Source organism: Gekko japonicus, unplaced genomic scaffold, assembly GCF_001447785.1.
Source record: "Gekko japonicus isolate JY-2015 unplaced genomic scaffold, Gekko_japonicus_V1.1 scaffold1179, whole genome shotgun sequence".
NCBI classification, from domain to species: Eukaryota; Metazoa; Chordata; class Lepidosauria; order Squamata; family Gekkonidae; genus Gekko; species Gekko japonicus.
This window is the reverse complement of record NW_015160875.1, coordinates 471374-499370: the sequence shown is the minus strand read 5'-3', so window position 1 is coordinate 499370 and position 27997 is coordinate 471374. Positions and strand designations below refer to the sequence as shown.

The window sequence follows — 27997 nt, the reverse complement described above, 5'->3', positions numbered from 1 at the left end:
CACAACCAAAGCCAGGCCATGGCGGTCTTCGACACCCCGCAGGAGGCCTTCGGGGCCTTGCGCCCAGCATGCGTGCAGCTGACCAAAGCCCAGACGGCGGAGAATGTGGAGCGCCTCCGTGAGCAGCTGCAGTCCGTGAGCGACCTCGCCTTGCAGGAGCTGCAGGAGTACGTCCTCTTCCCGCTGAGGTTCACCCTCAAGACGCCGGGGCCCAAGCGCGAGGGCGTCGTCCGGAAGGTGGTGGGATGCCTGGCCTTCGTCCTTGCTGCCACACGCGTGCGGAAGGCGGATCTGCTGCAGGAGCTGTTCTCCGAGCTCTGCCTCTGCCTGGGGTCTCCGGCCAGCCCCGGCCAGCCGGCCCCGCTGTCCGAAGAGCTGAAGCAGGACGTGATCTGGACCCTGGAGGCGTTGCTCCACGCGGCCGACTGGGATGTCCTCCTGACCCTTTACCGGCCCTCCGCCCTTCCCCACCTGGGCTTCGCGGTCTCCTTGCTGCTGGCCGTCGCCGAGCGGGAGAGAGCCAAGGCCGTCCAGGTCGCCGCCTTGCACTGCTTGCAGGCTCTCCTGCTGCAGTGCGACTGCCCGAAGCGCCACCGGCCCCTGGATGGCGAGGAGCGGAGACGCCTCGGCGACCTCTTCGCTTCCTTCCTCCCGGGCGTCTCCGTCGCCCTGTCCCGGGTTATCACGGGGGACGTGAAGCAGGGGCACACGGTCGTCGTCTCGGCCACCCGGGCCTTCTCTCGGGCGCTGGGCGTGGTGATGGCGGACGAGCAGCTGGCCCGGGTCCCGCCCGAGAGAGAGAAGCCGGCCCTGGATCGGGACGGCCGGATAGCGGAGCTCCTGGTGCACAGAAATGCAGACTGGGTGACGAGCACCGCCGCCAAGCTCTCCGTCGTCATCCGGAAGGTGGTGGGCGGGGTGTCTGCTCACCCGCACTGGAAGGCGAGGAAGGAGCTGGCGGACATGTCCTCGCGGCTGTTGAGCGAGTGCAGCCGGTCCTTGGCGGGATCCGTAGGGCAGCTGGTGAAAGCCTTGGTCGGCCTCGTGAACGACGAGAGCGCCGAGGTGCGGAGCCGGAGCAACGAGGCGCTCAGGGGTCTGGCGGCCCGAGGGGCGGTGGCCGAGGAGCGGCGTCTGGCGGACATCCTCTCGGAGGAACTGCACGCGCTCACCACGGCCCTTCCTCGCCTCATGAGCTCCCAGGACGACCAGGGCAAGGTGGCGACCTTGAACCTGCTGGTGGGCTACCTGAAACTCTTGGGCCCCAGGGTGAACGTCGTCCTCCACTCCGCGTCCCACCTCCAGCGCCTCTCCAAAGCGCTCGTGCAGGTTCTGGAGATGGACGCGAAGGACGTCAAGATCGTGGAGGAGCGGCGCCGGTGGGGCCCGGAAGGCCCGCGGGAGCTGTCCGGGAGTCCGACGGAGCCCCCGCCCAAGGGGAGCGGCCCTCGGAAGCGCTTCCGCTTCTTCACGGAGGACCGGGTCTTCTCCCTGCTGCGGCAGGTTGGCCGGATTCTCGGGCACTACGGGGACCTCTATCTACTCGTGGACCACTTCACGGAGCTCTACAGGGAGTCCGCCGCCTACCGGAAGCAGGCCGCCATGGTGGTCAACGAGCTGATCGCCGGAGCTGCCGGCCGGGACGTGGACGTCCTCCGCGAGCGGGAAACGGGACTGAGCAGAAACGAACTCAAAGGGGTCGTCGCTTCCGTGCTGGAGGAGTACCTGGACCCGGGCAACTGGCATCTGGTCACCAGTCTCGAAGGGGAAGAGCTCGAAGCGGAGCCGGCCGGGGAATATTTCGGCCTCCTCGCCGTCCCGTCCGCCGAGGGCTTCCCGCTTCCTCCGGCTTTGAATCCGAGACCCCTGGTCCACTCCATGAGTGGCAACATCTGGCAGATCTGTATCCAGCTGGAAGGGGTCGGCTGCTCCGCGTTGGCACTGGAGAAAGACTTCCGCGAGCTCCTGATCTCCGTCCTGTACCCAGTTCTGGAAAAGGCTGGAGACGGCAACCTGCTGATCAGGCAGGTGGCCCTGGGGACTATGGCGGACATCTGCCAGGCCTGCGAGTACGACTCCGTCCCGGGCCTCATCTGCCAGAACGCGGACTACCTGGTGGACGGGATTTCCTTGCACCTGCGCCGCCTGGCTCACGAACCGCACGCCGCCCAGGTCCTGGGGGCCATGCTCCGACACGCCGATGCCGACGTGCTGCCTTTGGTGGGGGACGTGATTCAAGACGTCCTGGCCGCGCTCGACCGGGGCCATAGCGAACGCACGCCTCTGTTCCTTGGGGTTATGCACACCCTCATGACGATGCTAGGTAATTAAAAGCAGGAGCTTCGCCACTGTTGCCCAGCAGGGAACCTTCTGCGTCAGTATATTATCCCCCATCCACCACCACCACCCCGGTCCAAAGGTCTTTGCATTGGTTTCATTTTGCTCTCATATTTATTTTTTATTTATTCTTTAGATTTGCATCCCGCCCTCCCCGAAGGCCCATAGCCAGGATTTTTGGGCTTTTGGGCAATGCTCCCTCTCAGCTGTGGAGTCTTGTGAGCAAGAATTCTACTGTGTGAGCTCCTGGCATTAAGAAGAAGAAGAAGAGAAGAGATTGGATATACACCCCACCCTTCACTCAGAGCCTCAGAGCAGCTAGCAATCTCCTTTCCCTCCCCCTCCCCACAACAGACACCCTGCGAGGTAGGTGGGGCTGAGAGAGCTCTGACAGAAACGGCTCTTTTTTCAAGAATAGCTGTGCCAGAACTATGACTTGCCCAAGTTCATCCACTAGGTGCAAGTGGAGGAGGGCTTTTCATGTCCTGGCCCCACTGGTGGACCTCCTGCGGGCACCTGGTATTTCTGGCCACTGTGTGACACAGAGTGTTGGACTGGATGGGCCTTTGGCCTGATCCAACATTGGCGTCTCTTATGTTCTTATGAGGAGTGGGGAATCTAACCCGGTTCTCCCAGTTCAGAGTCCGCGCTCTTAACCACAACACCAAACTGGATTGGATTTATACCCCACCCTTCACTCGGAGTCTCAGCGGCTTATAAACTTCCCCTTCCCCTCCCCACAACAGACACCCTGGGAGGTAGGTGGGGCCGAGAGAGCTCTGACAGAAACTGCTCTTTTTCATGGATGGCTCTTATCAGAACTATGGCTTGCCCAAGGTCATCCAGCCAGGTGCGAATGGAGGAGTGGGAAATCGAACCCGGTTCTCCCAGATTAGCATCTGCGCACTGAACCACTACACCAAACTGGCTTTCTGAGCGAGTGAATTGGCTGCTGCAGAAATCAGTTAGCTCCGGAGCCATCCTTCCTGAGCTAAGACAAGAGTGTGTGAGCTGGAGGCTGAAAAACTGTGAGCTAGCTCACACTAACTCAGCTTAAAGGGAACACTGCTTGTGGGGTAAAAAAAATTTCTGGCGGGGCTGCCATTTCTGGCGGGGCTGCCATTGTTTGCCATAATGAAGGGGGTGTCTCGCACCCCTCTCCCTCCCCTCCTGCAAGATTTAAAGAACTCTCCAGCTGATCAGCAGGCCACGAGCTCCCCACCGATCTGCTGAAGGGCCCTTTAAGTCTTGCAGGAGGGGAGGGAGAGGGGTGTGTTCCACCTCCCCCCCCCCACTTCTTCTCAAAAAGGATCACTTTAAATGCCTTTGAGAAGAAGCGGGGGCCCTTTAAGGAAGCCCCGCCTTAGGTACAGGCCCGTCTCCTAGCAACTCTGCAATGTCGGTCTAAAAAGGGTTTGGTAGATGAGTGGAGACGTTGACCCAGGGTCTTGGGTCTGTAATCTGTGCCGGTTTTCCTGCGAACATCTCTGCTGCACTATGCAAGGGGGAGAGAGAGTGGACAGAAAAAGCCAGTTTGGTGTCGTGGTGAAGTGCGCGGACTCTAATCTGGGAGAACCGGGTTTGATTCCCCCACTCCTCCTCCACTTGCACCTGCTGGATGACCTTGGCCAAGCCATAGTTCTGATAAGAGCTGTCCTTGAAAAAGAGCAGTTTCTGTCAAGAGCTCTCTCAGCCCCACCCACCTCACAGGGTGTGTGTTGTGGGGAGGGGAAGGGAAAGGAGCTTGTAAGCCGCTCTGAGACACCTTTGGGTAATGAAGGGCCATGGGGTATAAATCCAATCTCTTCTTCTATACCCTGCTCTTGGCCTTCTGGAGTAACTTTGTGGCCTCTATGTGAGGCAGGATGCTGGACTAAATGGCCCACTCATCTGCTCCAGCAGGGCTGTTCTTATACTTTTTTAATGTTTTGGGTAAGTTTGGTGTAGTGCCCAGACTCTAATCTGGGATAACTGGGTTTAATTCCCCACTCCTCCACTTGCAGCTGCTGGATTACCTTGGGCAAGCCATAGCTCTGATAAGAGCTGTCCTTGAAAAAGAGCAGTTTCTGTCAAGAGCTCTCTCAGCCCCACCCACCTCACAGGGTGTGTGTTGTGGGGAGGGGAAGGGAAAGGAGTTTGTCAGCCGCTCTGAGACTCCGAGTGAAGGGCAGGGTATGCATCCAATCTCCTCCTCCTCCTCCTCTTCTCACCGCCGCCTAATCTTTGACGTCGAAGAGACAGACCAGTCAATTTGTATCGGCCCGTATTCAACCCTTGGCACACACCATTCGGTGTAACTGGTGGTTCTTTTCCCAATTAAAAAAACATAAAGGCGACCCAAATTGTATTAGTTTGCTACCATCCTATCCGGGTTAAGAACAGACTGTGGATCGTGCAGGATTGAACCCTGGGAATAAAAAATTTTCTTCTCCTTTTGGCAGCTTCCTGGTTTGCGTCTGGGCACCAAACGGACGGGAACCCGGAACAGGACGGGGGCCCTTTGCTGGGAGGAGCTGGCCCGCCGGAGAAGAGGCCCGCCGCTGTCCCCACCGCGGAGGAAATGGAGGCCTTCTTCCGGGAGTACATGCGGCAGAAGCGGATCGCAGAGGGTGACCTGCCGGATGAGGAGGAAGGAGAGGAAGGTCAGTTCCTGGTTGGGGGCGGAGGAATGCATCCAGCCCGGGACTTGGAGGGTGATGGGATTTGTGTGGGGAATGGGAGATTTTTGAAAGAACACACAAGGAAAGGCTGGTGACGTCGTGCCTTGTTGGACTGGGAAATGTGGGCAGGCCAGCCGACACCCTGCAGGGAGTCAGAGGCGAGAGGGAGAATAAATTGTGGGGGAATCTCCAGACTAGAGCTCTCCCTCCAGGAACGAGACACTCTTGGTGGTTCGAGCTGATCGACTTCCTTGCCTCCATGTCCTGTGCCTCCTGCTCAGTCTTCGTCGGGCTGCAGTGGCGGGGGTGGGGGGTGAGCCAGTTTGGTGTGCTGGTTAGGAGCGCAGACTCTAATCTGGGAGAACCAGGTTTGATTCCCCACTCCTCCTCGGCATGCAGCTGCTGGAGTGACCTTGGGTCAGTCACAAGTTCTCTCGGAGCTGTTCTCACAACAGCAGTCCTCTCAAGAGAGAGCTCTCAGCCCCACCTCCCTCACAGGGTGTCTGTCTGCTGTGGGGAGGGGAAGGGAAAGGAGTTTGTGAGCCGCTCTGAGACTCCTTTGGGTAGGGAAGGGCGGGATATAAATCCAATCTCCTCTTTTTTAATTTTAGAAAGGGCTTGACGGCCTGGTGCCAATGGTGCCACTGAGACTTGTATCTGGCAAAGGGAGATTTAACTCTCAAACGTTCATCCCTCCCCCCCACCCCAAATCTTGTGGTCTCTGCTGGACTTGAATCTGAGAAAACTTAAGTTTTCTTGGGGAGGGGGGTAATTTCTATACATTTCCCCTGCCTGCTGCGGCCTCTGAACCCCCCCCCCCTTGCTTGAGGGTGTGCTGTAGGAGGGACAGGCTACTGGGGGTCCTTCAGTGGGAGGGGGGCGATGGGTGGGGATTGCCACCCCCTCTTAAGAACACTTACGTGCCCTTAAGTCTAACAGAGCCAGTTGGGTGTCGTGGTTAAGTGCGCGGACTCTAATCTGGGAGAACCGGGTTTGATTCCCCACTCCTCCACTTGCAGCTGCTGGATGACCTTGGGCAAGCCGTAGTTCTGTCGGAGCTGTTCTCTCAAGGACAGTTCTGTCAAGAGCTCTCTCAGCCCCACCTCCCTCACAGGGTGTCTGTTGTGGGGAGGGGAAGGGAGAGGAGTTTGTAAGCCGCTCTGAGACACCTTTGGGTTGTGAAGGACAGGGTATAAATCCAATCTCTTCTCTCTTCTTCTTCTTTCCAGTTTGCAAGATGCTGTTCTTTCTGTACCCCGGGGGTGCTTTCACAGACACCAATTAATGCGCTTTCAGTGCACTTTAGTGACGGTTTGCAAGTGGCTTTTGCCATCTGGCATGGTAAAATCCTGTCGCGAAGGGCACTGAAAGTGTGCTCTTCACTGTGCATGAAAGGGGCACGGAAGACCCATCCGTGTAGGCAGAAACCCCATCTAGACCTCCTTCTCTGCCTTTGTGGCAAGGTTAAGATTGGCCTTCAGGTATCTCGGCGGAAGCCTGAAGCTTCCAAACTGGACTCGGAACATCCAAACGTGTCTCTCCTCCCTTTCCCTTTTCCCCAGGAGAGCCTCCGCCTACTTCGGCGCCTGAGTCGAACGACCACAGCCCGGAGGTGGAGACTCCGTTGCCCGCCCACGCCCAGGTGGCCAAAGAAGTGATGGAGCGCTGTGTCCACCTGCTCTCGGACAAGAGCCTTCGCGTGCGCCTGAAGGTACTCCTCGGAGCGGGCAGAGCTCCCTCGACACTCCAGCTCCCCTGTCCCCAAACGCTTAGAGCAAAGGTCCTCCCCTCCCCGACTCCCCTCTCCTCCCCTCCCCATCCTACCCTTTGTGAGGATTGTGCTCTAAGACCTTTCCTGGTCTGCTGCCGGGACCCTCAGTCTCGGGGGTTCCTCCTCTGTTGCAGGGGAGGAAGAGAACCCTGCCCCGTGCATCCAGACTTCACCTGAAGCCCTGCAGCCATTTGCCACAGGGAGAGAAGAAGCCATTGGCACCTCACCCAGTACCAGCAGACACTTTCCCAGTGTCTTTTTAAAAACTACCCCTCTTCCTCCGCGTGCAGTGCTCTGCCTCCTGTGACACCCATTTTGTAGTTGCGCCCACCACCCTGTGTCAGAATTCCAAAGGTACCCGCAGGGTCAGAAAGGGTTGGGGACCCCTGGGCTGCAGTAATGCACCTTTATCAGGTCCGTGTGGCTGGTCCCAGTAAGGACCCTGGCTGCCAAATTATGACCCAGGGTTCCCTCTAAGCTGAGTGAGTGTGAGCTGGCTCACCATTTTTTAGCCTCCAGCTCACCATTTTTTTTTGTCTCAGCTCAGGAAGGAGGGCTCCAGAGCAAACTAATTGATGCAGCAGCCGAATCTCACCTCGCTCACAACTTTAATGCCAGTGGCTCACAAAGTAGAATCTTTGCTCACAGGACTCCACAGCTTAGAGGGAGCTTTGGACCCAGTCACAGTTTCCAGCTCCTCCCGAGGGCCAACAACAGGGCATAGAGGCCGAGGCCTTCATAAGAAGAGCCCTGCTGGATCAGACCACTGTGGGTCCATCTAGTCCAGCATCCTGTCTCACACAACAGCCATCTGGCACATCAGCTGACTCCGACATTCCTCCCCGGTACTGCTCAGCGTCCCTCCTTATATCCCTCCTTCCCCCTGTTAGTCACACCCCCCTTTCTGTGTTACCTAATCCTATTGGTTCTTCATTGTGCCCATCACCAAGTTCCTCATTTCGATGGTTAGTTTCCCAATATGTCCCGCCTCCCTCCGTCTCCCTGGGTTGCCTGTTCTGCGCTTGGGCGGATAGGGGAGTGTCCGCTTCCTGTGGACCCGAGAGAACCGCTGTCAGCTACGTCAGCGTCTCCAGCCCCTTGATTGGTAAGGCTGGACCCCTCCACGTGTCTCTCTCTCATTGGCCGGGCTCGCCTCCCCTGTATCGGCTGCCGAGGGGGGGAGTCCGCCACGGACCCGTTCCCCGGCTACGTCTTTTCCCTGTCTTCCCTCCCTTGTGCTCTCCGCTGCCGCTGGGAGGAGCCTGACGTCTCCGGAGTCCTCGGTGAGTCCTCTTCCATCGCTTTCGTTGCTTGGGGCTCGTGGAGAGCCCGGCGTGGGTCGCGCCAGTCCCGCTGCAGCGGCCTGTGAGGCTGCGGAGGAGCCCGCAGCGGGACACCCATGACTGCTAAGTTGACTCAGGAGTCTTTGGCGAGTTACCGTGTCGAAAATCTTTTTGAGAGTCCAGGGTATATAATGTCTACTGAGTCACTGTTGGCCAAATGCTTTTTCACTTTCTCAGACAACTCAAAAAGGTTGGTGAGGCAGGACTCCCCTTTGCAGAAGCCATGCTGATTTTCCCTCTGTGTGCCTAACAATTCTACCTTTAGCTGTTGCAGGTTTTCCGGGCTGTACGGCCGTGGTCTTGGCACTGTAGGACCCGACGTTTCACCAGCAGCTGTGACTGGCATCCTCAGAGGTATAACACAGAAAGAGGGAGTACTCCCTGTGTCAAGGTGGGAAGAAAAATGGTAGGCAGGTAATTTATATCTACTCAGGAAGGTGGGTCTACAAGATAATGACTCAGCCCTACCCCACCTTCCTGAGTAGATATAAATTACCTGCCTACCATTTTTCTTCTTCTCACCTTGACACAGAGAGTACTCCCTCTTTCTGTGTTATACCTCTGAGGGTGCCAGTCACAGCTGCTGGCGAAACGTCAGGTCCTACAATGCCAAGACCACGGCCGGGCAGCCCGGAAAATCTACAGCAGCTAACGAACTCCGGCCGTGAAAGCCTCCGACAACATATTAAATTCTACATTTGCTGACAGTTTCTAGTACTTCGCCAAATTGTCTTCAAGTGCAGCCCCACTTCGGGTGGGTTGCAGTAATCAAACATGTATGACAGCAAGGCAGTCGTTATCTTCCCACTTCTGTACTGGGCAGACATAACCAATGTTCCCTCTAAGCTGTGGAGTCTTGTGAGCAAAAATTATACTTTGTGAGCTACGGGCATTAAAGTTGTGAGCGAGCGATTTCGCTAACTGCATAAATTAGTTTGCTCTGGAGCCCCATCCTTCCCGAGCTAAGACAAAAATGTGTGAGCTGGAGGCTAAAAAGCTGTGAGCCAGCTCACACTAACTCATCTTAGAGGGAACACTGATCATAACTCTGCCCCCCCCCGACATGCGTACCAGTCAGTCTGTTGTGTTTCTTCTTTGACTCCTCCTCGCCCCGCCAGGTTCTGGATGTCTTGGAGCTTTGCGTGACAGTCCTGCATCCTCACCAGAACCACTTCCTCCCATTGGTTCATCGGACGTGGCCTGCCCTTGTGACCCGCCTGACCAACGACGACCCCGTGGCTGTGCTCCGAGCCTTCAAGGTAAGAACATCAGAAGGGGCCTGCTGGGTCAAGCCAGTGGTCCACCTAGTCCAGCATCCTGTCTCAGACAGTGGCCAACCAGTTCCTCTGGAAGGCCAACAACAGGGCAGGGAGGCTGAGGCCTTCATAAGAACCTCAGAAGAGCCCTGTTGGGTCAGACCAGTGAGGGGCCATCTAGTCCAGCATCCTGTCTCACACAGTGGCCAACCAGTTCCTCTGGAGGGCCAACAACAGGGCACAGAGACCAAGGCCTTCCCCTGATAAGAAGCTCAGAAGAGCCCTGCTGGATCAGACCAGTGAGGGTCCATCTAGTCCACCTTCCTGTCTCACACAGTGGCCAACCAGTTCCTCTGGACAGCCAACAACAGGGCATAGAGGCCAAGGCCTTCCCCTGAGGTTGCCTCCTGGCTCTGGGATTCAGAGGTTTAGTGCCTCTGAATGTGGAGGCTCCCTTCAGCCATCATGGCTAGCAGCCACTGATAGACTTATCCTCCACGAATCCATCTAATCCCCTTTTAAAACTCTTCATTCCTGTGGTCATCACCAGTGTTTCCCCCTAAGCTGAGTTTCTGTGAGCTGGCTCATGGTTTTTTTAGCCTCCGGCTCACACATTTTTGTCTTAGCTCAGGAAAGGAGGGCTCCAGAGCAAACTACTTTATGCAGGAGCCCAATCGCTCGCTCACAACTTTAACACCAGTTGCTCACAAAGCAGAATTTTTGCTCACAGGACTCCACGGCTTAGAAGGAGCGTTGATCATAACTACATCCTCTGGCAGCCCAATCCACATTTTAATCACTTTCTGTGTGAAGTAATGTTTCCTTTTGTCTGTCCTGAACCTCCTGCCCATCGGCTTCCTGGGATGCCCTCCAATTGTAGTCTTCTGGGAGAAGACGTTACCCCATGCATAATTCCAGAAACCTCTCTCGTGTCCTCCTTTCGCTGACAAGCTCGAGCGTGTCCAGAAGAGGGCAACCAGGATGGTGAGAGGGTTGGAATCCAAGTCTTATGAGGAAAGGCTGAAAGAGTTGGGTCTGTTTAGCCTGGGAAAGAGAAGGCTTAGAGGGGACACGATTGCAGTCTTCAAGTATTTGAAGGGCTGTCATGTAGAAGATGAAGCAGATCTGTTCTCTCTTGCTCCGGATTGCAAGACTAGATCTAATGGGTGGGAATGACAAGGGAGTCGTTACCGGCTAAATATCAGGAGAAACTTCCTGACTGTGAGAGTGGTTGAGCAGTGGGACAGACTGCCTCGGGAGGTGGTGGATGCTCCTTCTCTGGACGTTTTCAAGCGGAGGCTGGGCGACCATCTTTCGGGTATGTTGTAGGTATGTAGGGCTGTCTTTCGTCTGTGCTCCTGCAGAGTGCAGGGGGTTGGACTAGATGACCTACAAGGTCCCTTCCAACTCTGACATTCTACGATTCTATGTCCAGCTTTTCTGAAATACGCTGGTCAGAGCTTTCAAGAAGAAGCGGTTGACCTCTTGCAATCCAGATTCTGCTTGTCGGAGCTCTCTTCTAAGTTAGAGTCCGTTGCCTAGTTTCCTGGCGACGGTTTATAGGCCTGCCCTCCAAGTCTGCCATGCTCAAAGGGCCCCACCTGTATCCGAGAGCACAGTGCACCGTTTTGTGAATAATTTACTTATGTCTTTGTTTAAAACACTGATTCGCCGCCTTTCTGTTTTGCAGAACTCAAGGCAGCTTTCGCTGTAAATAAAACAATGATGGGGGGGGACCCCTAGAAGACCGCAATTTAAAATCTCTAATTAGGCTCAGAGAGGGTTGCGATTCTTGTCCATTTGTTTCCTGTGAGTGAGACCTCTCTGCGTGTTGCTAAAACAGCCTTTGAGTTGAACACACGTAAAGCTGCCTTAGACGGAATCGGAGCATCGGTCCATCAGGTAGAGGAAGGTCTTCAACATCACAGTCTCCTTGGTCCTTCTTTAATGACAGCCAGTTTGGTGTCGTGGTTAAGTGCGCGGACTCTAATCTGGGAGAACTGGGTTTGATTCCCCACTCCTCCACTTGCACCTGCTGGATGACCTTGGGCAAGCCGTAGTTCTGTCAGAGCTGTCCTTGAAAAAGAGCGGCTTCTGTCAAGAGCTCTCTCAGCCCCACTTAACAACTAGAAGAGAGAGGACGCCACGCCAGCAGCCGAGGAACATCAAGAAGCCGATCCGAGCCGGAGGAGAAAAAAAAAATGTAAATAGAAGGAGCGCATATATCACTAGGGTGCTGATAGGAAGTCCCACCCCTAACTTCAGATGTGGCCTTAGATAGGGATAGTAAGTTCTTAGAACGACATAATGTGAACCGCCCAGAGACCCCTTCGGGGGTTAGGGCGGTATATCAAATCTAAGGTTAAAATAAAAAATAAAAAAAAAAAATTATACCCCGCCCTTCACTACTCAAAGGTGTCTCAGAGCGGCTGACAAACTCCTTTCCCTTCCCCTCCCCACAACAGGCACCCTGTGAGGTGGGTGGGGTTAGGGTTAGGGGGAATCAAACCCAGATGACCTTGGGCAAGCCTAGTTCTGTCAGAGCTGTCCTTGAAAAAGAGCAGTTTCTGTCAAGAGCTCTCTCAGCCCCACTTAACAACAAGAAGAAGAAATTGGATTTATATCCTGCCCTTCACAACTCAAAGGTGTCTCAGAGCGGCTTACAAACTCCTTTCCCTTCCCCTCCCCACAACAGACACCCTGTGAGGTGGGTGGGGTTAGGGTTAGTGGGGAATTAAACCCAGTTCTCCCAGATTAGAGTCCGCGCACTTAACCACTACACCAAACAAGAAGAATTGTATTAAGCCGTCGCCCATTACAAAATACAAAAGACACCATAGCGATAATAAAAATTTACCACCCTTAGAATCGGATTCAAATTGACGACAAATCAAAAGGCTAAAACAGATTTAATCAGGTAACCAGCCCCTTAGATCTAATTATGGATGCTGCTAAAGCAAACAGAGAAGCTCTATAAGATACATCTGCATCATTCTCTAAGAGCAGGAGGAGGAGATTGGATTTCTACCCTGCCCTTCACTACCCAAAGGAGTCGGAGTCTCAGAGCCGCTTACAATCTCCTTTCCCTTCCCTTCCCCACGACGGACACCCTGTGAGGCGGGTGGGGCTGAGAGAGCTCTCTCGAGGACCGCCTGTGACACAACAGCTCTGAAAGAACTTGTGACTGACCCAAGGTCGCACCAGTGGAGGAGCAGGGAATCAAACTCGCAGCTTAGAGTGTGCTCTCCTAACCACTACACCAAACTGGCTCCCTGGAGATGCCGGGGATTGAACCTGGGACCTTCTGCATGCCAAGCAGATGCTTGGCGTGCAGTTTGGTGTAGAGGGTAAGTGCACGGACTCTAATCTGGGAGAACCGGGTTTGATTCCCCACTACTCCGCTTGCACCTGCTGGATGACCTTGGGCAAGCCATAGTTCTGTCAGAGCTGTCCTTGAAAAAGACCCGTTTCTGTCAGAGCTCTCTCAGCCCCACCTACCTCACAGGGTGTCTGTTGTGGGGAGGGTAAGGGAAAGGAGATCGCAAGCCGCTCTGACACTGCAGTTTGGTGTCGTGGTTAAGTGCGCGGACTCTAATATGGGAGAACCAGGTTTGATTCCCCACTTCTCCACTTGCACCTGCTGGATGACCTTGGGCAAGCCGTAGTTCTGACAAGAGCTGTTCTTGAAAAAAGAGCAGTTTCTGTCAGAGCTCTGTCAGCCCCACCTACCTCACAAGGTGTCTGTTGTGGGGAGGGGAAGGAAAAGGAGATCATAAGCCGCTCTGAGACTCCAGTTTGGTGCCGTGCGGACTCTAATATGGGAGAACTAGGTTTGATTCCCCACTCCTCCTACTCTTGCACCTGCTGGATGACGTTGGGCAAGCCATAGTTCTGGCACAGCGGTCCTTGAAAAAGAGCAGTTTGTGTCAGAGCTCTCTCAGCCCCACCTACCTCACAGGGTGTCTGTTGTGGGGAGGGGAAGGGAAAGGAGTTTGTAAGCCGCTCTGAGACTCCTTTGGGTAGTGAAGGGCCATGGGGTATAAATCCAATCTCTTCTTCTTCTCCTTCTCTATCATTGAGCCTGGGCCTTCTCCTTTCCTGGAGACAGGTTTTCCTTGCCAGTTGCCTTGGCCCAGCCGAACTCCAGCGGCAGCCAGGACAAGCGGAGCCACTCATTTCAGAAGACGCCCTCCAGGTCCACCGTTCCGAGATCCATCCATCCGGCTGTTCTTCTCTGGAAAGCCTTTGAAGTGGAAATGGAGTTAAGGATGAAAGCCAAGCAGGAACAAGCCCCGCAGGGCAGTCAAGCGCTGGCCAGTCCTGCGGAGTTAATCCTGCAGCGGGGGAGGGAGAGGAGGAGAAGGGCCTTCCAGGAGCGCCTTTACCTATTAACATTTTGCTGCGGAAAAGGCGATGGGTTCCATTACAGAAATCCCTTTGATGGTGGCCTCTGTCTCGGAACTGGAAAGGGGAGAGGGTGCAGGAGGCTGCAGTCAGCACCAAGCCTCCTGGTGGGCCCCGATCCTGATAGCAGGGCTTGCATGGGAGTAAGATTGAGGCTTTCAGTGTTTTCAGTCCTCTGAGATGGGCGGCTTCCTTTTTATTTTATTTAGTGCCCTGTTTACAAAAAGATGTAGCTGTGGTGGCTCAAGTGGTTAAGACGCTGAACTGCAGGCTGTGGAAGGTCAGTAGTTCAGCAGTTCGAGACCCGGGTGCCGCAAGACGGAGTGAGCTCCCGTCTCTAGTTCCAGCTCCTGCCAACCTAGCAGTTCGAATAGCAAGAAATTGCAAGTAGATAAATAGGTACCACTTTGGTGGGAAGGTAACAGCGTTCCGTGCGCCTTGGTGTTTAGTCATGCCGGCCACATTTCTACATCGCACCTGAGCCCTCCGCAACCGGCTTGGACAGACGGCATGAAGGTTTCTGAGTCCGTGTGATTAATTGAGACAGCCCAAACTTGGAGCAGATCCATGCAGAAAGGAAAAGCGGCTGGCTTTGCTCAGAGAGGACTGGGGCCTGTCGCGTTGGAAAGGCCTGTTCCCGTGATCAATTGGGCTTTTGCAATAAGCCTGCTTTTGTAAGTAGGCATTTCTGTTAGGCTGTTAATGTGCCACCAATATGTAGCTGATACCCAGCTCTAGCCAGTTTTGTGTAGTGGTTAATTAAGAGCAGCGGACTCTAATCTAGGAGAACCAGGTTTCGTTCCCCACTGCTCCACATGCAACCAGCTGGGTGACCTTGGGTCAGTCGCAAGTTCTTTCAGAGCTCTCTCAGCTCCACCTACCTCACAGGGTGTCTGTCATGGGGAGGGGAAGGGAAGGACCGCTCTGAGACTCCAAGGGAAGGGGTGGGATATAAATCCAATCTTCTACTACTCTACCTAACTGTGATTCTTGGAGTCAGTAATGGGCTGGATGAGAGTGCAGAAGCCGAAACGTAACGCAGACAGGACCAAAGTTCTCTGGGTTGGTAGAAAGGCAGGCCAGGGACTTTAGATCTCTCCTGTCTTGCATGGGGTTATACTCACCTTGAAAAGCCAGATGTACATCTTGGGAGTGTTATTTGAGACTGTCAATCTTTAGGAGGCAGTTGAAGACAGTTTTATTTAGGACCAGTGCTATTTTGGGGCAGGAACGCACAGGAACGGAGTTCCGGCTGGCTCCCAAGTTGGCCACGCCCAGCAGGAACTCATTAGCATAATAGGCCACACCCAACAGCAGGAACTCATTAGGATTGGCTACATTAGGGGTGTGTGGCCTAACATGCAAAGGAGTTCCTGCTATAAAAAAGCCCTGGGTTTGGACAACAGACAAGGTAAACAGAATAAGAAGCAAAAGGTGGGTGTGGCTGGGTGACCACACTTATGGTAACATGGCATGCTAATGAGCTTTGCGGTCAGGGGTGTGGCCCAATATGCGAATGAGTTCCTGCTGTTGGGTGTGGCCTATTATGCTAATGAGTTCCTGCTGGGCTTTTTCTACAAAAAGAGCCCTGTTAGGACCACATTTGAATAATGTTCTTGCAGTCCTAAACTGATTTTAAATTATGGGGGGGTTTAATGTGATTTATGTATTCTATTGATATTGTAAGCCGCCTTGAGCTACATGTGGAAGGCAGGTGGCCAATGAATGTTCTCAATGCATGAATAAGAAAAGAGAAATGAGTGTTTGAAATGATACCCTGTCCGAATGGGAAGGCTCTCGGGGCAGCTAAGGCTGGATCTGAGTCGCTCCTGAAATGCTTTAAGAATGTGATGAAGCACCTGGCCTCCTCCTGGGCCAAGGCCTGAGCGACGCCCCTAAGAATGCCACAAGCTCGGTCTGCCTTGGTTTCTCCCCTTCCTGTCCTCTTGTGACACACGGCTGGTGGTGGCCTAGTGTGACTTCATCAGAAAGTTCAATGTGTTCATGGCACATGAGCACTCGAAACTGCCTTCTGAACCAGACTCTCGGCCCATCAAGGTTGATATTGTCTACTCTGACTGGCAGCCGCTCTCCAGGGTCTCAGGCGGAGGTCTTCCCCATCACCTCCTGCCTGGTCCTTTCAACTGGAGATGCTCGTGGGGATTGAACTTGAGACCTTCTGCAGGCAAACAGAGGTTCTTCCATGTACACACGAAGCTACCTTATTCTTGTACAGGTATTTCCCACCCAAGCCAGTCCAGGAATGGGAGGGAATCCTGTACTTTTCAGTACATTAAACAATAACTCAAGAGGTAGTCTATACCCTCTCTGGTTTTCAGAACCATATGCCACCAGAACCTCTACAGAAGTTCCCCCCAACCTGAGATTAGAGGTTCAAACTCTCAGTTGGTATCTGGAGCTTAACGCATTATCAACTCACTCCCACAGATGCACACTTTTTACTCTCCCATAATAGCGTATATGGTGAGTGTTTAGGCCACAAGATTTAGCCTTGGAATTCAGGTACAACATCAAAGGCAATTTTAACAATCAGAGGAATCTTTATTTAGTACAGAGCTTAGCACAGACTACCAGAGTTTACCAAAATAACAAGCCTAAGGCGATTTGCCTTAACTACACAGTAAAAGATACATATTTACCAAGTTCAGGAATATCCAAACAGTTCAAAATTGTCCATTGTGATAATCCAGTTAGCACCAAGGGATTTTGAGTAGGAATCCCATCTTGTGCAAGCATGCATCCACAAAGCCACCCTTTGTCCCTCAAGGGCTGCATTTCAGGTGCAGTAAAAAAAGCAGAGAGAACAGGAGCAGAGAGCAAGAGCAAGAGAGCGTCTCTCTCATTGAGATCAAACAATTATAGCCCAATTCCAGTCACAAATTAGCTGTGGCTATTAACCAATTGCGAGTGGGCATGGGTGTGCCCAATTGTTGGTTGTCATGGCTACGTGTGGGGATAGGCTAGAAGTTTGGGAACTCCTCCTGCAGTCAGGTGACCCAGCTTCCAGCTTCTCCATGATGTACATGACATGGCCCATGTAGCCTTAAAGCAGGCGCCTTGAAGTCTAGCTCTTCCACTTAGAGGTGTGAAAGAATATGTGGTTATATGGCATGGCTGTTGAGGTTGTTCAGGCCATCTGGTCTGCCCTGGACCATTTGGCCTGCACAGGAAACATAGAATGTCATCACAGGAGAAGGCATGAGACTTATAGAAATAAATATTTCTATACAATCCTGAATCAGACCCTCGGTCTATCAAGGTCAGTGGCATCTACTCTGACTGGCAGCCGCTCTCCAGGGTCACAGGCAGAGAGAGATCCTTCACATCACCTCCTGCCTGGTCCTTTTAACTGGAGACGCCGGGGACTGAACCTGGGGCCTTCTGCATGCTCCGATTAGAGGACCCACAGCCCCTGCCCAGGGGGTACATCTGCCCCACAGGCTATACGCTGCGCATTCCCCCTGTGCCCTAGGAAATGATGGCGGCTCAGAGGTGGGCTGGTCCTCTTCCACAATTCTGACTTGCCTCCTTCCCTGGGAGAAAGGCCCAAAGGACTGTGTGTCCCAGGTAAATTAGCAGGAAGATAGGCAGGGTTTCCGCCTCAGGTGTCAAAACATTTCAGGCAACCGCTGTGTCTTCCAGCCACCCTGCTCCAGTGGACGGTTGGTGGTATTTTAATCTGAGACCTTAGCAGGGGTCATTTCCTGCGGGAGCGCTCAGGAGCGGAGCTCCGGCAGTAAGGAGCCCAGGGGGGGCGGGCACATGCAACAAGCCCCCCCCCCTCCCCCCACCCGCCCTCAGTCGGGCCACAAGGAGCAAGAAGCAGCCAGGTAAGTTGCAGAGGCGCCCCCCCAGCCCACCCTCAGGTACAAGCTCTCCCTCTGCGAGGCCGTGCCCCCCCCCCCCAATAGCTAGCAATCCAAAACAGTCCAGTGGAGCCTGAGCGGTGGGTGTTGCCTTCTGGCACACTTCCGGTGATGTCAGGGGGTGTGGCATATGCAAATGTTATGCTAATGAGATCCTACACCTCTTTTTACGAAATGACCCCTGGACCTTAGAATCATAGAACATTAGAGTTGGAAGGGACCTTGCAGGTCAACCCCCTGCACTCTGCAGGAGCATAGCCGAAAGACAGCCCTACAACCTACCCGAAAGATGGTTGTCCAGCCTCCGCTTGAAAACGTCCAGCGAAGGAGCATCCACCACCTCCCGAGGCAGTCTGTCCCACTGCTCAACCACTCTTGCAGTCAGGAAGTCTCTCCTGATATTTAGCCGGTAACGACTCCCTTGTAACTTCCACCCGTTAGATCTAGGCTTGAAATCCGGAGCAATAATAATCAATTTAATTAATACGGGAGGCTCCAAGATGCTGCTGCCGCTGCTTCCATTTGGCAGGACAGAGGGAAGGCACGGATTCTGTAGGCAGCAGGGAGCGTTTGGTGGCATCTCTCTAAAGGAGGACCTCTCCGGCAGGTTCTGTGCGCGTTAGGAGCCAGGAGCGGGGACTTCCTGCGGCGGCGATTCTCCAAGGACGTCCTGCCCAAGCTGGCGGGCTCCCTTGCCACCCAGGCGCCAGTCAGTGCCCGCAGCGGGCCCATCTACAGCCACACCCTGGCCTTCAAGCTGCAGCTCGCCGTGCTTCGGGGCCTGGGCTCCCTCTGCCAAGCGCTGGACCTTGGTGAGTATCCAAAATTGGGGGGGGGGGGACTGGTGGTGGGACGGTTACTGTTATGGGTTCAGGTCTTTCTCCCATCCTGTCCGGGATTCTTAGGTTTGGCTGTTGTATGGGAAGCCACGAGATACAGGAAGGCTCTGAAAATAGGTCTTTTGGAGGCAGTGAAGGTCAGCAAGAGAATCAATCTTGGACGCAGAACCCATTCTGCATTTCTGGACTGGCAAACGCTTGCTGCCTCTCTTGTACCCGAGTTCCTCAGCAGACTTCGGCCTCTGCCTCCTGTTAGACGTGGCTGTGCGCATGCAGGTCACAGTTCCTTGGAGAACAGGAATGCTAGGCAGAGTGTTCAGTTTCTTCAGAGCATTGGCGTTAGTTTATACAGACAAACGCTCAGAACCAATTAGCTGTTGTAGATTTTCCAGGTTGTCTGGCTGTGGTCTTGGCATTGTAGGACCTGATGTTTTGCCAGCAGTTGTGACTGGCATCCTCAGAGGTATCACAGAGAAAGTAGGAGGACTCTCTGTGTCAAGGTGAGAAGCAAAATGGTAGGCAGGTAATTTATATCTCCTCCAGAGGGTGGGTTAGGGCTGAGTCATTATCTTGTAGGAGTTCCCCAGGCTACGAACATGCTAATGGAGGAGCTTTCCTGAGGAGGTTCTTTTGCATATGGATTGTTTCCTGAGGAGGTTCTTTTGCATGTGGATTCTAATCTTATCTGTAGTGCTGTTGTCAGATGTAGAGCCTCAGAACCAAGTTTCGAATCCTCGTGTTAGTAAGATGTGCTTGCAAAAGCACGGGCAACGCTTGTTGAAATCTCAGAAAACAGAAGATTTCCACTTGTTGGGCATCAGTACCCTGCAGAGCTCTACCTAGGAATGGTTGAGAATGGTTGTGTGAGTGTATATGAGTATGGTTGTAGATCACCGAATGATTGCATCTTAATTTCGTTGTACTATGTACAATGACAATAAAGTTTATTATTATTATTATTACACTCACTTTCCCCCCGTCCCCCCGCTTGCCGCCCGTGCTGAGCAAAATCAGGAGAAAGGTGCATGATGAGTGCCAGCACTGATTCCTAACTCCTGTCTATACTCTTGCCAGTCTGGCAGGGGAAAGATGCCAGGGGGTGTGTAACATTTTAACGGCATTTTCCCTCTTCTGTGTCTTTCGGATGGCATCTAGAGCAGGGGTGTCAAACATGTGGCCCGGGGGCCAGATTATGCCCCCCTGGAAGGGATTCTGTCAGGCCCGCAATGGAACTGGCCGTCTCCTGCTTCCAGTTCTGCTGCTGCTGCTGCATCATCGCTTGCTTCGCCAGACTCTCTCACTCACTCAGCCGTTTCATGGTTTGACCTGGGTCCTCGACTCAGAACTCTGAGCATGAGATTTCCGTGGCGAATGTCGATAGATCAAAAGTAGGGTTGCGGCTTGCAGAGCTAATGTTTTAAGCATGTTTTTATTTTAAGTTAAAAAAAAACACCTTTGTGTTTGTGTCCTTTATAAAGTTTATATCTCTGCTACCTGGCATTACCTTTTATGAAAAATACAAATGTTTATTAAGGTGTACACATGTTAAAACATACTATGATTAAAAGAAAGAGTCTAAATTTCAGACTTTTAAAAGCTTTTCAAATACAAATACACTTGACAGGTAAACACTTTTTAACTTAGGACCAAACACGTTTCGGCCCCTTCAGGCCGTCCTCAGTGGTCACTATTCTCTATATTACACTGACACACATCCAAAATACACGTATAAAAGGTTTTTGTGTGTATGTATATGTATATATGTATGTATTTCGATAGATAGATAGATAGATAGATAGATAGATAGATAGATAGATAGATAGATAGATAGATAGAACCAGATGTTGTTTCCTTATATGTTTTTAGTTATGCTACTAGCTTATATGTTGGGCCATAAATATAGCCATGCCGATTCTTCAGATTATCCTGGTATCAGGGATTTCATTGGTCTGGATGTGTGTCACCTCCATCAAAAAGTTTTTATACGTGCATTTTGGATGTGTGTCAGTGTAATGTAGAGAACCCTTCACGTGTATTTGTATTTGAGAAGCTTTTAAAGGTCTGAAATTTAGACTCTCTTTTAATCATAGTATGTTTTAACATGTGTACACCTTAATAAACATTTGTATTTTTTATATTATATAGTGTTAGCTTGACCCTCTTGGTTCGCAGATATATCTTAGGTTGAGTTCCCCCACCTCCCCTCCCCCCCAGTTTTTATTACATTTTATGACACACCCTCATAACCAATGAGTTCGACACCCCTGCACTAGAGCTAGAAGCTCATGGCTCTGTGAGGTCTCCAGCTGTGGGTCACGTCTATATGTCAAATTCAGTAGTTTACCGCCCAAGCTGCTTCTCTCCACTCCCAAGGGCCTGTCTCGGTCAGCCAGCATCGGCATCCCACCTGGCCCATCCGCCTCGCCTTCCGAGACAAACGGGCCTCTTCCCGCTTGGGCATGGGCCGTATGGACGGGGCGGGGGGAGTGGCCTCCTGCTGACGCATTTGTCTCTCTCCCCTCCATCCCTGCAGATGAGAGCGACCTCCATCAGGTGGCAGAGACCTGCCTGCCCTACCTCAGCGCGAAACAGCCCGTGAAGTTGCAAGCAGCTGCCCACAGGTACGTTGTGTTTCGAGCAAGTCATGCAATTAAGACCATCCATTGTATTAAATTTAAAAAAACAACACCTCCTCTTGGAAAAGGTAGGGAGATTTGCACTCCACCCTGCTGATACGTCAGCCCAAAGCCCACGCAGCAAGCCCGTTTCTGCCATTCCTGTGAAGAGCAGGCTGTCCTTGGGGGAGAGAGAGGCGGGAGAGGCTACCTGCCTCAGGGACAGGGGAGAAGGGAGAACGCTGTGCAGAGGGGCCGTGGCTCGGTGGTGGAGCATCTGCTTTGGCACACAGAAGGTCCCAGGTCTTCCGTTAAAGGACCAGGTAGAAGGTATGTTGTAGAGCTCCCCCCAGCCCCCCTGGTCCAAAACAGTCCAGTGGCACCTTTAAGACCAGGTTTTATTCAGGTAAAAGCTCTCCCTCAGGACAGATCTGCACTCCCCCCCCCCAATAGCTAGCAATCCAAAACAGTCCAGTGGCACCTTTAAGACCAAGTTTTATTCAGGTACAAGCTCTCCCTCCTCTGCGAGGACAGATCTGCACTCCCCCCCCCCAATAGCTAGCAATCCAAAACAGTCCAGTGGCACCTTTAAGACCAAGTTTTATTCAGGTACAAGCTCTCCCTCCTCTGCGAAGACAAATCTGCACCCCCCCCCCCCAATAGCTAGCAATCCAAAACAGTCCAGTGGAGCCTGAGCTTCCAGTGATGTCAGGGGGTGTGGCCTATGCAAATAAATTGTGCTAATGAGTTATGCTAATGAGCTCCTGCACCTCTTTTTCTATGAAATGACCCCTGGAGACGATGATACACTAACAATTCTGCCAGAAATCATCCTCTTATTTGCACAGCTGTAAGCAACATAATCTCCAAATCTGCGGCTTTGCATGAAAACACAACTAAAGTTAAACGAACCGTAGTTCTTTGCATTATGTGGCATATTTGGATAAAACTGGTTTAAAAGAGGAAGTGTGGGTGCCTGATACGAGGAGGACTAACTGCTCTCTCCCAGGGCAGCATTATTACCACTCCCAGTAAATGAAAGTAATTAACGATAGTGAGCATTTGCGTAGCTCTTATCCAAGCGTCCAGAGTACTTTGTGCCCACCAGAAACCTCTGCTACCAAAACGCAAACTGCCTTAATAATCCTGTATTTACAGTTGTTGTTTTTAAAATCCGCTTTGCCTGGAGGGTAGGACTCTGAATGCAAAAATGAATAAAAATGACAGCTAAAAGAATGTCATGAACTTGCAGGTTTCCCTGCTAGTGGATGTAGTGATGGATAAATTCACAGAGGAGGGGGTCCATCAGTGGCTATGAGACATGGTGGCTAAAGGGAACCTCCACATTCAGGGGCAGTCAACCTCTGACTCCCAGTGCCAGGAGGCAACATCAGGGGAAGGCCTCAGCCTCTATGACCTGTGTTGGCCCGCGAGAGGAACTGGTTGGCCACTGTATGAAAGAGGATGCTGGACTAGATGAACCCTCACTGGTCTGATCCAGATGGGCTCTTCTGATGTTCTTATTTGAAGGCCTCGGCTTCTATGCCCTGTTGTTGGCCCTCCAGAGGAAGTGGTTGGCCACTGTTTGAGACAGGATGCTGGACTAGATGGACCGTCACTGCTCTGATCCAGCAGGACTGATGTTCATATGAAGGCCTCAGCCTCTCTGCCCTGTTGTTGGCCCTCCAGAGGAACTGGTTGGCCCCTGTGTGAGACAGGATGCTGGGCTACATGGACCACTGGTCTGATCCAACAGGGCTCTTCTTATCTTCTTATGAAGGCCTTGGCCTCTCTGCCCTGTTGTTGGTCCTCCAGAGGAACTGGTTGGCCCCTGTGTGAGGCAGGATGCTGGACTAGAGGGGCCCTCACTGGTCTGATCCAGCGGAGCTCTTCTTCTTATCTTCTTAAGGATAAGCAGAAGGCAAGGGACTTAGGGTTGTGGGTTGGTCAGGGTTAATCTAGGTATTCTGTGACCCCAAGCGAGGAACACCTCTCACCTCCTGGAGCAGACACCTCTCACCTCCTGGCCCCTGTGTGAGACAGGATGCTGGGCTACATGGACCACTGGTCTGATCCAACAGGGCTCTTCTTATGAAGGCCTTGGCCTCTCTGCCCTGTTGTTGGTCCTCCAGAGGAACTGGTTGGCCCCTGTGTGAGACAGGATGCTGGACTAGATGGACCCCTGGTCTGATCCAGCAGGGCTCTTCTGATGTTCCTATAAAGGCCTCAGCCTCTGTGCCCTGTTGCTGGCCCTCCAGAGGAACTGGTTGGCCAGTGGGTACAAAAGGATGCTGGACAAGGTGGACCACCGTTCCGATCCAGCAGGGCTCTTCTTCCATTCTTAGATTCTTGAAATGGCAAGGCGCTGCTGGTTGTTGAAACCCCCCCCCCCCATTGTCAGGGATCAAAAGTATGGATTGCAAAGCGACTGGTATAAATTAACATCCGCTCGCATTGATCCAGCTGTAAAAGAGTGTCAGGGAATCACCTCCAGGGTGGCAGAAGAATCCCCAGTCACCCGATCAGTAAAAAGAGAAGGAAATCACTATTGACAAGACCAAGAAAAAGTAGTTTGATCTAAAGGCGCACATTACACAGGAGGGAGCAAGGCAGGAATTGCTGAATGCTTGCTGGCCAGGGACACCGGCCATCACCCCCACCCCCACCCGCATGTGTCCCGGGCAGTGTTCCCTCTAAGCTGGGTGAGTGTGAGCCAGCTCACCGTTTTTTAGCCTCCAGCTCACACACTTGTGTCTTAGCTCAGCAAGGATGGGTCCCTCCAGAGCAAACTAATGTATGCAGTAGCCAAAAATTGCTCACTCACAGCTTCAATTCCAGGAGCTCACAGAGTGGAATTTTTGCTCACAGGACTCCACAGCTTAGAGGGAGCACTGCTCCTGAGTCACCTCTGTCGGCTCCTAATAACAAGGGCAGAACAAGGGGCTGTGAGTTCTTTATGGAGCCAAGTATTGCCCCAAACAAGTCAGAGCTCTCTACATGTTTAATGGAAGAAACTGCCAGGCCGGGTGTCCGATGGTCAGGCTGGAGAGAAGAGTTAATTCCGTCCCCTTAAGCAGAAAGCCTCCATTCCTACAAGTTCTTTTCGTAGAATCACAGAGCTGGGAGCAGTGTTCCCTCTAAGAGGAGTTAGTGTGAGCCAACACACAGTTCTTTAGCCTCTGGCTCACACATTTCTGTCATAGCTCAGCAAGGATGGGTCCCTCCAGAGCAAACTGATTTATGCAGTAGCCAAAAATCACTCGCTCACAGCTTCAATGCCAGGAGCTCACAGAGTAGAATTTTTGCTCACAGGACTCCACAGCTTAGAGGGAGCATTGATCATGAGTCACCTCTGTCGGCTCCTAATAACAAGGGCAGAGCAAGGGGCTGTGAGCTTTTTATGGAGCCAAGTACTCCCCCAGACAAGTCAGAGCTCCCTACATGTCTAATGGAAGAAACTAGCTTAAAGTAGATGGTAACAGCCAAAAAGTGCTTCAGAAAAAGATCCCAATAAAGAAAAGCTGTATCCTAACTACGCTCAATTAATGTTTAAATATTAAAATGAACAGGATCCAAAAATTATTTGTGAAGTACAAAATGCATAAGATGAATACAAAATATATACAGGTATTCAACAGTTATTGGTTGTTGTATAGGTTGTTAACGATAATCTCCAGAATGTTCAACCGTTTCGAAAGATATCTTCTTCTGAATAGATGAAGGAAAACAAAGAACCTTGTAGAATAACATTGATAACAATACTGCATCAGAATCCATGGTAATTGTACCCATAATCAACAATATTGTAATAATAAATCCTTTCTTACTTTTGTACTCCTCTTATGTACTCCTGCCAACCTAGCAGTTCGAAAGCAAGAAATTGCAAGTAGATAAATAGGGACCACTTCAGTGGGAAGGTAACAGCGTTCTGTGGGCCTTGGTGTTTAGTCATGCTGGCCACATGACCACGGAAACTTCTTCGGACAGCGCTGGCTCTTCGGCTTTGAAACGGAGATGAGCACCGCAACCCTAGAGTCGGATTCGACTGGCTTTCGAGCAAGGGAACCTTTACCTTTACTATGTATTTTGTATTTCACGAATAATGTTTGTATCCTGTTCACTTTAATATTTAAAAATTAATTGAGTGCAGTTAGGATACAGTTTTCCTTTATTGGGATCTTTTTCTGAAGTAATGGAAGAAACTGCCAGGCCGGGTGTCCGATGCTCAGGCTGGAGAGAAGAGTTCATTCGGTCCCCTGAAGCAGAAAGCCTCCATTCCTACGCGTTCTTTTTGTAGGATCACAGAGTTGGGAGGGTCCCTACTGGGACCGTAAGTTGCAGTGCTGATACCAGGCAGCCCTGGAGCACGGGAGGTGAAACACTTGCAGGCAAGCGGGTGAGGGAAAGGCAGGCCAGCAGGCAGCAGAGAAGGTCTGCAGGGCAAGGTCAGCGGCAGTGGGCCCTGGCAGAACCCCTGGGCCGGGGCAGATGAACCATCGCATGCCGGCCCTGCTCTTGGGCAACCGTGGCCCATGCCGAGACCAAAGCAGGCCACTCGCGGCCCCCGGAAGTCCCCTCCCTCCCCTCTCCGGGGTGCCTGGTTGCAGAAGAACAGAATTCACTGCCACAGGAGGTGGTGGCGGCTACAAGCATGGACGGCTTCAAGAGGGAATTAGATAAGCACAAGAAAGGGGACCCGCGATACTCGCGGGGGGGTTCTTTCTACTTTCTGGATTTGGGTTGCCAGCTTCCAGGTGGGGCCTGGTGATTTCCCACTGTTACAGCTGGTCTCCAGCTGACAGATCAGTTCCCCTGGAGAAAATGGCTGCTTTGGCGGGTGGACTCTGTGGCTTTGTGCCCTGCAATGGTCTCTCCCCTCCCCTCCCCCCCCCCCCCCCTTCCCCCCCCCCCCCGCTCCGGTGGTGAGGTCTGAGTGGCTTCCGGCCGCTCGGGCTTCCCAATCTCCTCCCCCCCCCGGCTTGGGCCCCGCCGATCTCCTTCCCCCACCCCAGCTCCGGGGGCGAGAGCTGAGCGCCTTCCAGCCGCCGGCCCGCCAGTTCCCAGAGAGTTCTCTGCGCATATGTAGGGAACGCTCTTTTATTTTTTACTTTTTAGGTAATTTAAATATTTTTCCAACTTTTCATATTTTTCTGCACACCTGGGCATTGCCCCACGTGCGCAGGAAAATCTCCTTGTGGCTAAGGAGAAAATCTCCCTGCCCCTCAGGTGCCCCCGATGTGTGGATTTAGATATCCGCACATAGGGGGCGGCTTCGCTATTAGTATATAGATATGGAGCAGAGGTCCATCAGTGGCTCTTAGCCACAAGGCATAGAGAGGAACTCTCAGGCTGGGGCAAGGGATGCTCTGTCTTCTTGGTGCTTGGGGGGTGGGAAGAGTGGGAGGGCTTCTTGTATCCTGGCCCCACTGCTGGACCGCCTGATGGCACCTGGTATTTTTGGCCCCTGTGTGACACAAAGTGTTGGACTGGATGGGCCACTGGTCTGACCCAACACTGGCTTCTCTTACGTTCTTATAAGAGGGAACTGGATAAGCATCTGGAGCAGAGGTCCATCAGTGGCTATTAGCCACAAAGTATAGAGAGGAAGTCTCGGTCTGGGGCAAGGGATGCTCTGTCTTCTTGGTGCTTGGGACGGGGGGGCAACAGTGGGAGGGCTTCTAGTGTCCTGGCCCCACTGCTGGACCTCCTGAGGGCCCCTGGTATTTTCGGCCATTGTGTGACACAGAGTGTTGGACCGGAGGAGCCACTGGCCGGATCCAACATTGGCTTCTCTGATGTTCTTGTGTGGTGCCAAGGCCGGTTCTGCTTAGCTTCTGAGATCTGATGGGATCAGGCTAGCCTGGGCTATCCATAGTGTCTCCTTTGCATGCAGAAGGCTCCAGGTTCAATCCCTCGTATCCCCAGTTAAAAGATCTGGCAGTAGGTGATGTGAAAGACCTCCATTTGGGGCCCCGGCAAGCCACGGCCAGTCTGAGTAGGCGATACCAACCCTTTTGGACCAGGGGCTGGTTCAGTAGAAGGCAGCTGTATAAATCCAGGCTCCAAGGAGCACGCCTGCCAGGCCTGCCCTTTCTCTGATGGACACAGCCCCCGACCCTCCCGTTCAACTGCCGCCCCCTTTCCTGTCTCCGCAGCGTCTTCCTCCACTTGATGCAGATGGACCCGGATGCGGCGTGGCTGTTCCTCGGCGAGGTCTGGTGCCCCCGGGCCTACGAGCCCCCCCACCCGAGCCTGCGCCCGGTGCGGCTGAGCGGGATGGGGAAGAAGCGGGACGAGTTCACGGACAACGTGCAACGCCTGCTGGACGAGCTGCAGTGAGGGGGGCCGAGCAGAGAGGGGGACAGACGGGCAGGCGTGCCCGCTCCCGGGTCCCAACCGGACGGGCGTCCTTCGGAAACGCGGGGAGATGGGAGCCCTGCCGAGAGGAGCTGGTGGGGCTGAGACCCAGTTGAGGGCGAGAACCAGCTCTCGGAGAAGCGGAAGCTCTTGTGGGTGGCCAAAGGAAGAGACTCAGCCTTGACGTATTCTAGCCCAAGCGGTGGGGGCCCTCCACGCGTCCCCGGGGGTGCAAAGGTTTTCTGTCAGTGCAGTCCCGGCTGGCGGGAATCAACTTTTCAGCTTTTCCTGCCGTGCCAGCTGCATCCCACCCCAGGGGTCTGGTCCCTCGGGGCCTCGTTCTGCCAAAGACTGTGGACTAGAAGGTTGCAGCAACAGGCAGGCCGATGTGCCTTTTGGGCATTTCCAGGCTAGGCCCTTGCAGAGGCCCTGCTGCTCCTGTAGGACAGGACCTCCCCTCTACTGCTTCGTCAATTCCAAGGGCTCAGAGGTGGGATGCCTAGACCCGAGCACCCCCTCTCTTTGGGA

The 27997-nt window shown here is 53.0% G+C and overlaps 1 protein-coding gene across 2 annotated transcripts; it reads left to right on the top strand.

Annotated features, from left to right (window-relative positions):
* Window positions 1-18: 18 nt before the first annotated feature.
* Window positions 19-27692, top strand: TTI1 (TELO2 interacting protein 1). Of its 2 annotated transcripts, XM_015422798.1 has the most exons (7): window positions 19-2323; window positions 4779-4979; window positions 6560-6708; window positions 9230-9370; window positions 18266-18470; window positions 21031-21118; window positions 27268-27692. In XM_015422798.1, exons 1-7 carry the CDS (start codon window positions 19-21, stop codon window positions 27449-27451), a joined length of 3273 nt encoding a protein of 1090 aa, XP_015278284.1. In that variant the 3' UTR covers window positions 27452-27692. The 2 variants fall into 2 exon arrangements, with proteins under 2 accessions (XP_015278284.1, XP_015278291.1); XM_015422805.1 differs by lacking the exons at window positions 18266-18470; window positions 21031-21118; window positions 27268-27692 and adding an exon at window positions 11058-11119.
* The last annotated feature ends 305 nt before the right edge of the window (window positions 27693-27997 follow it).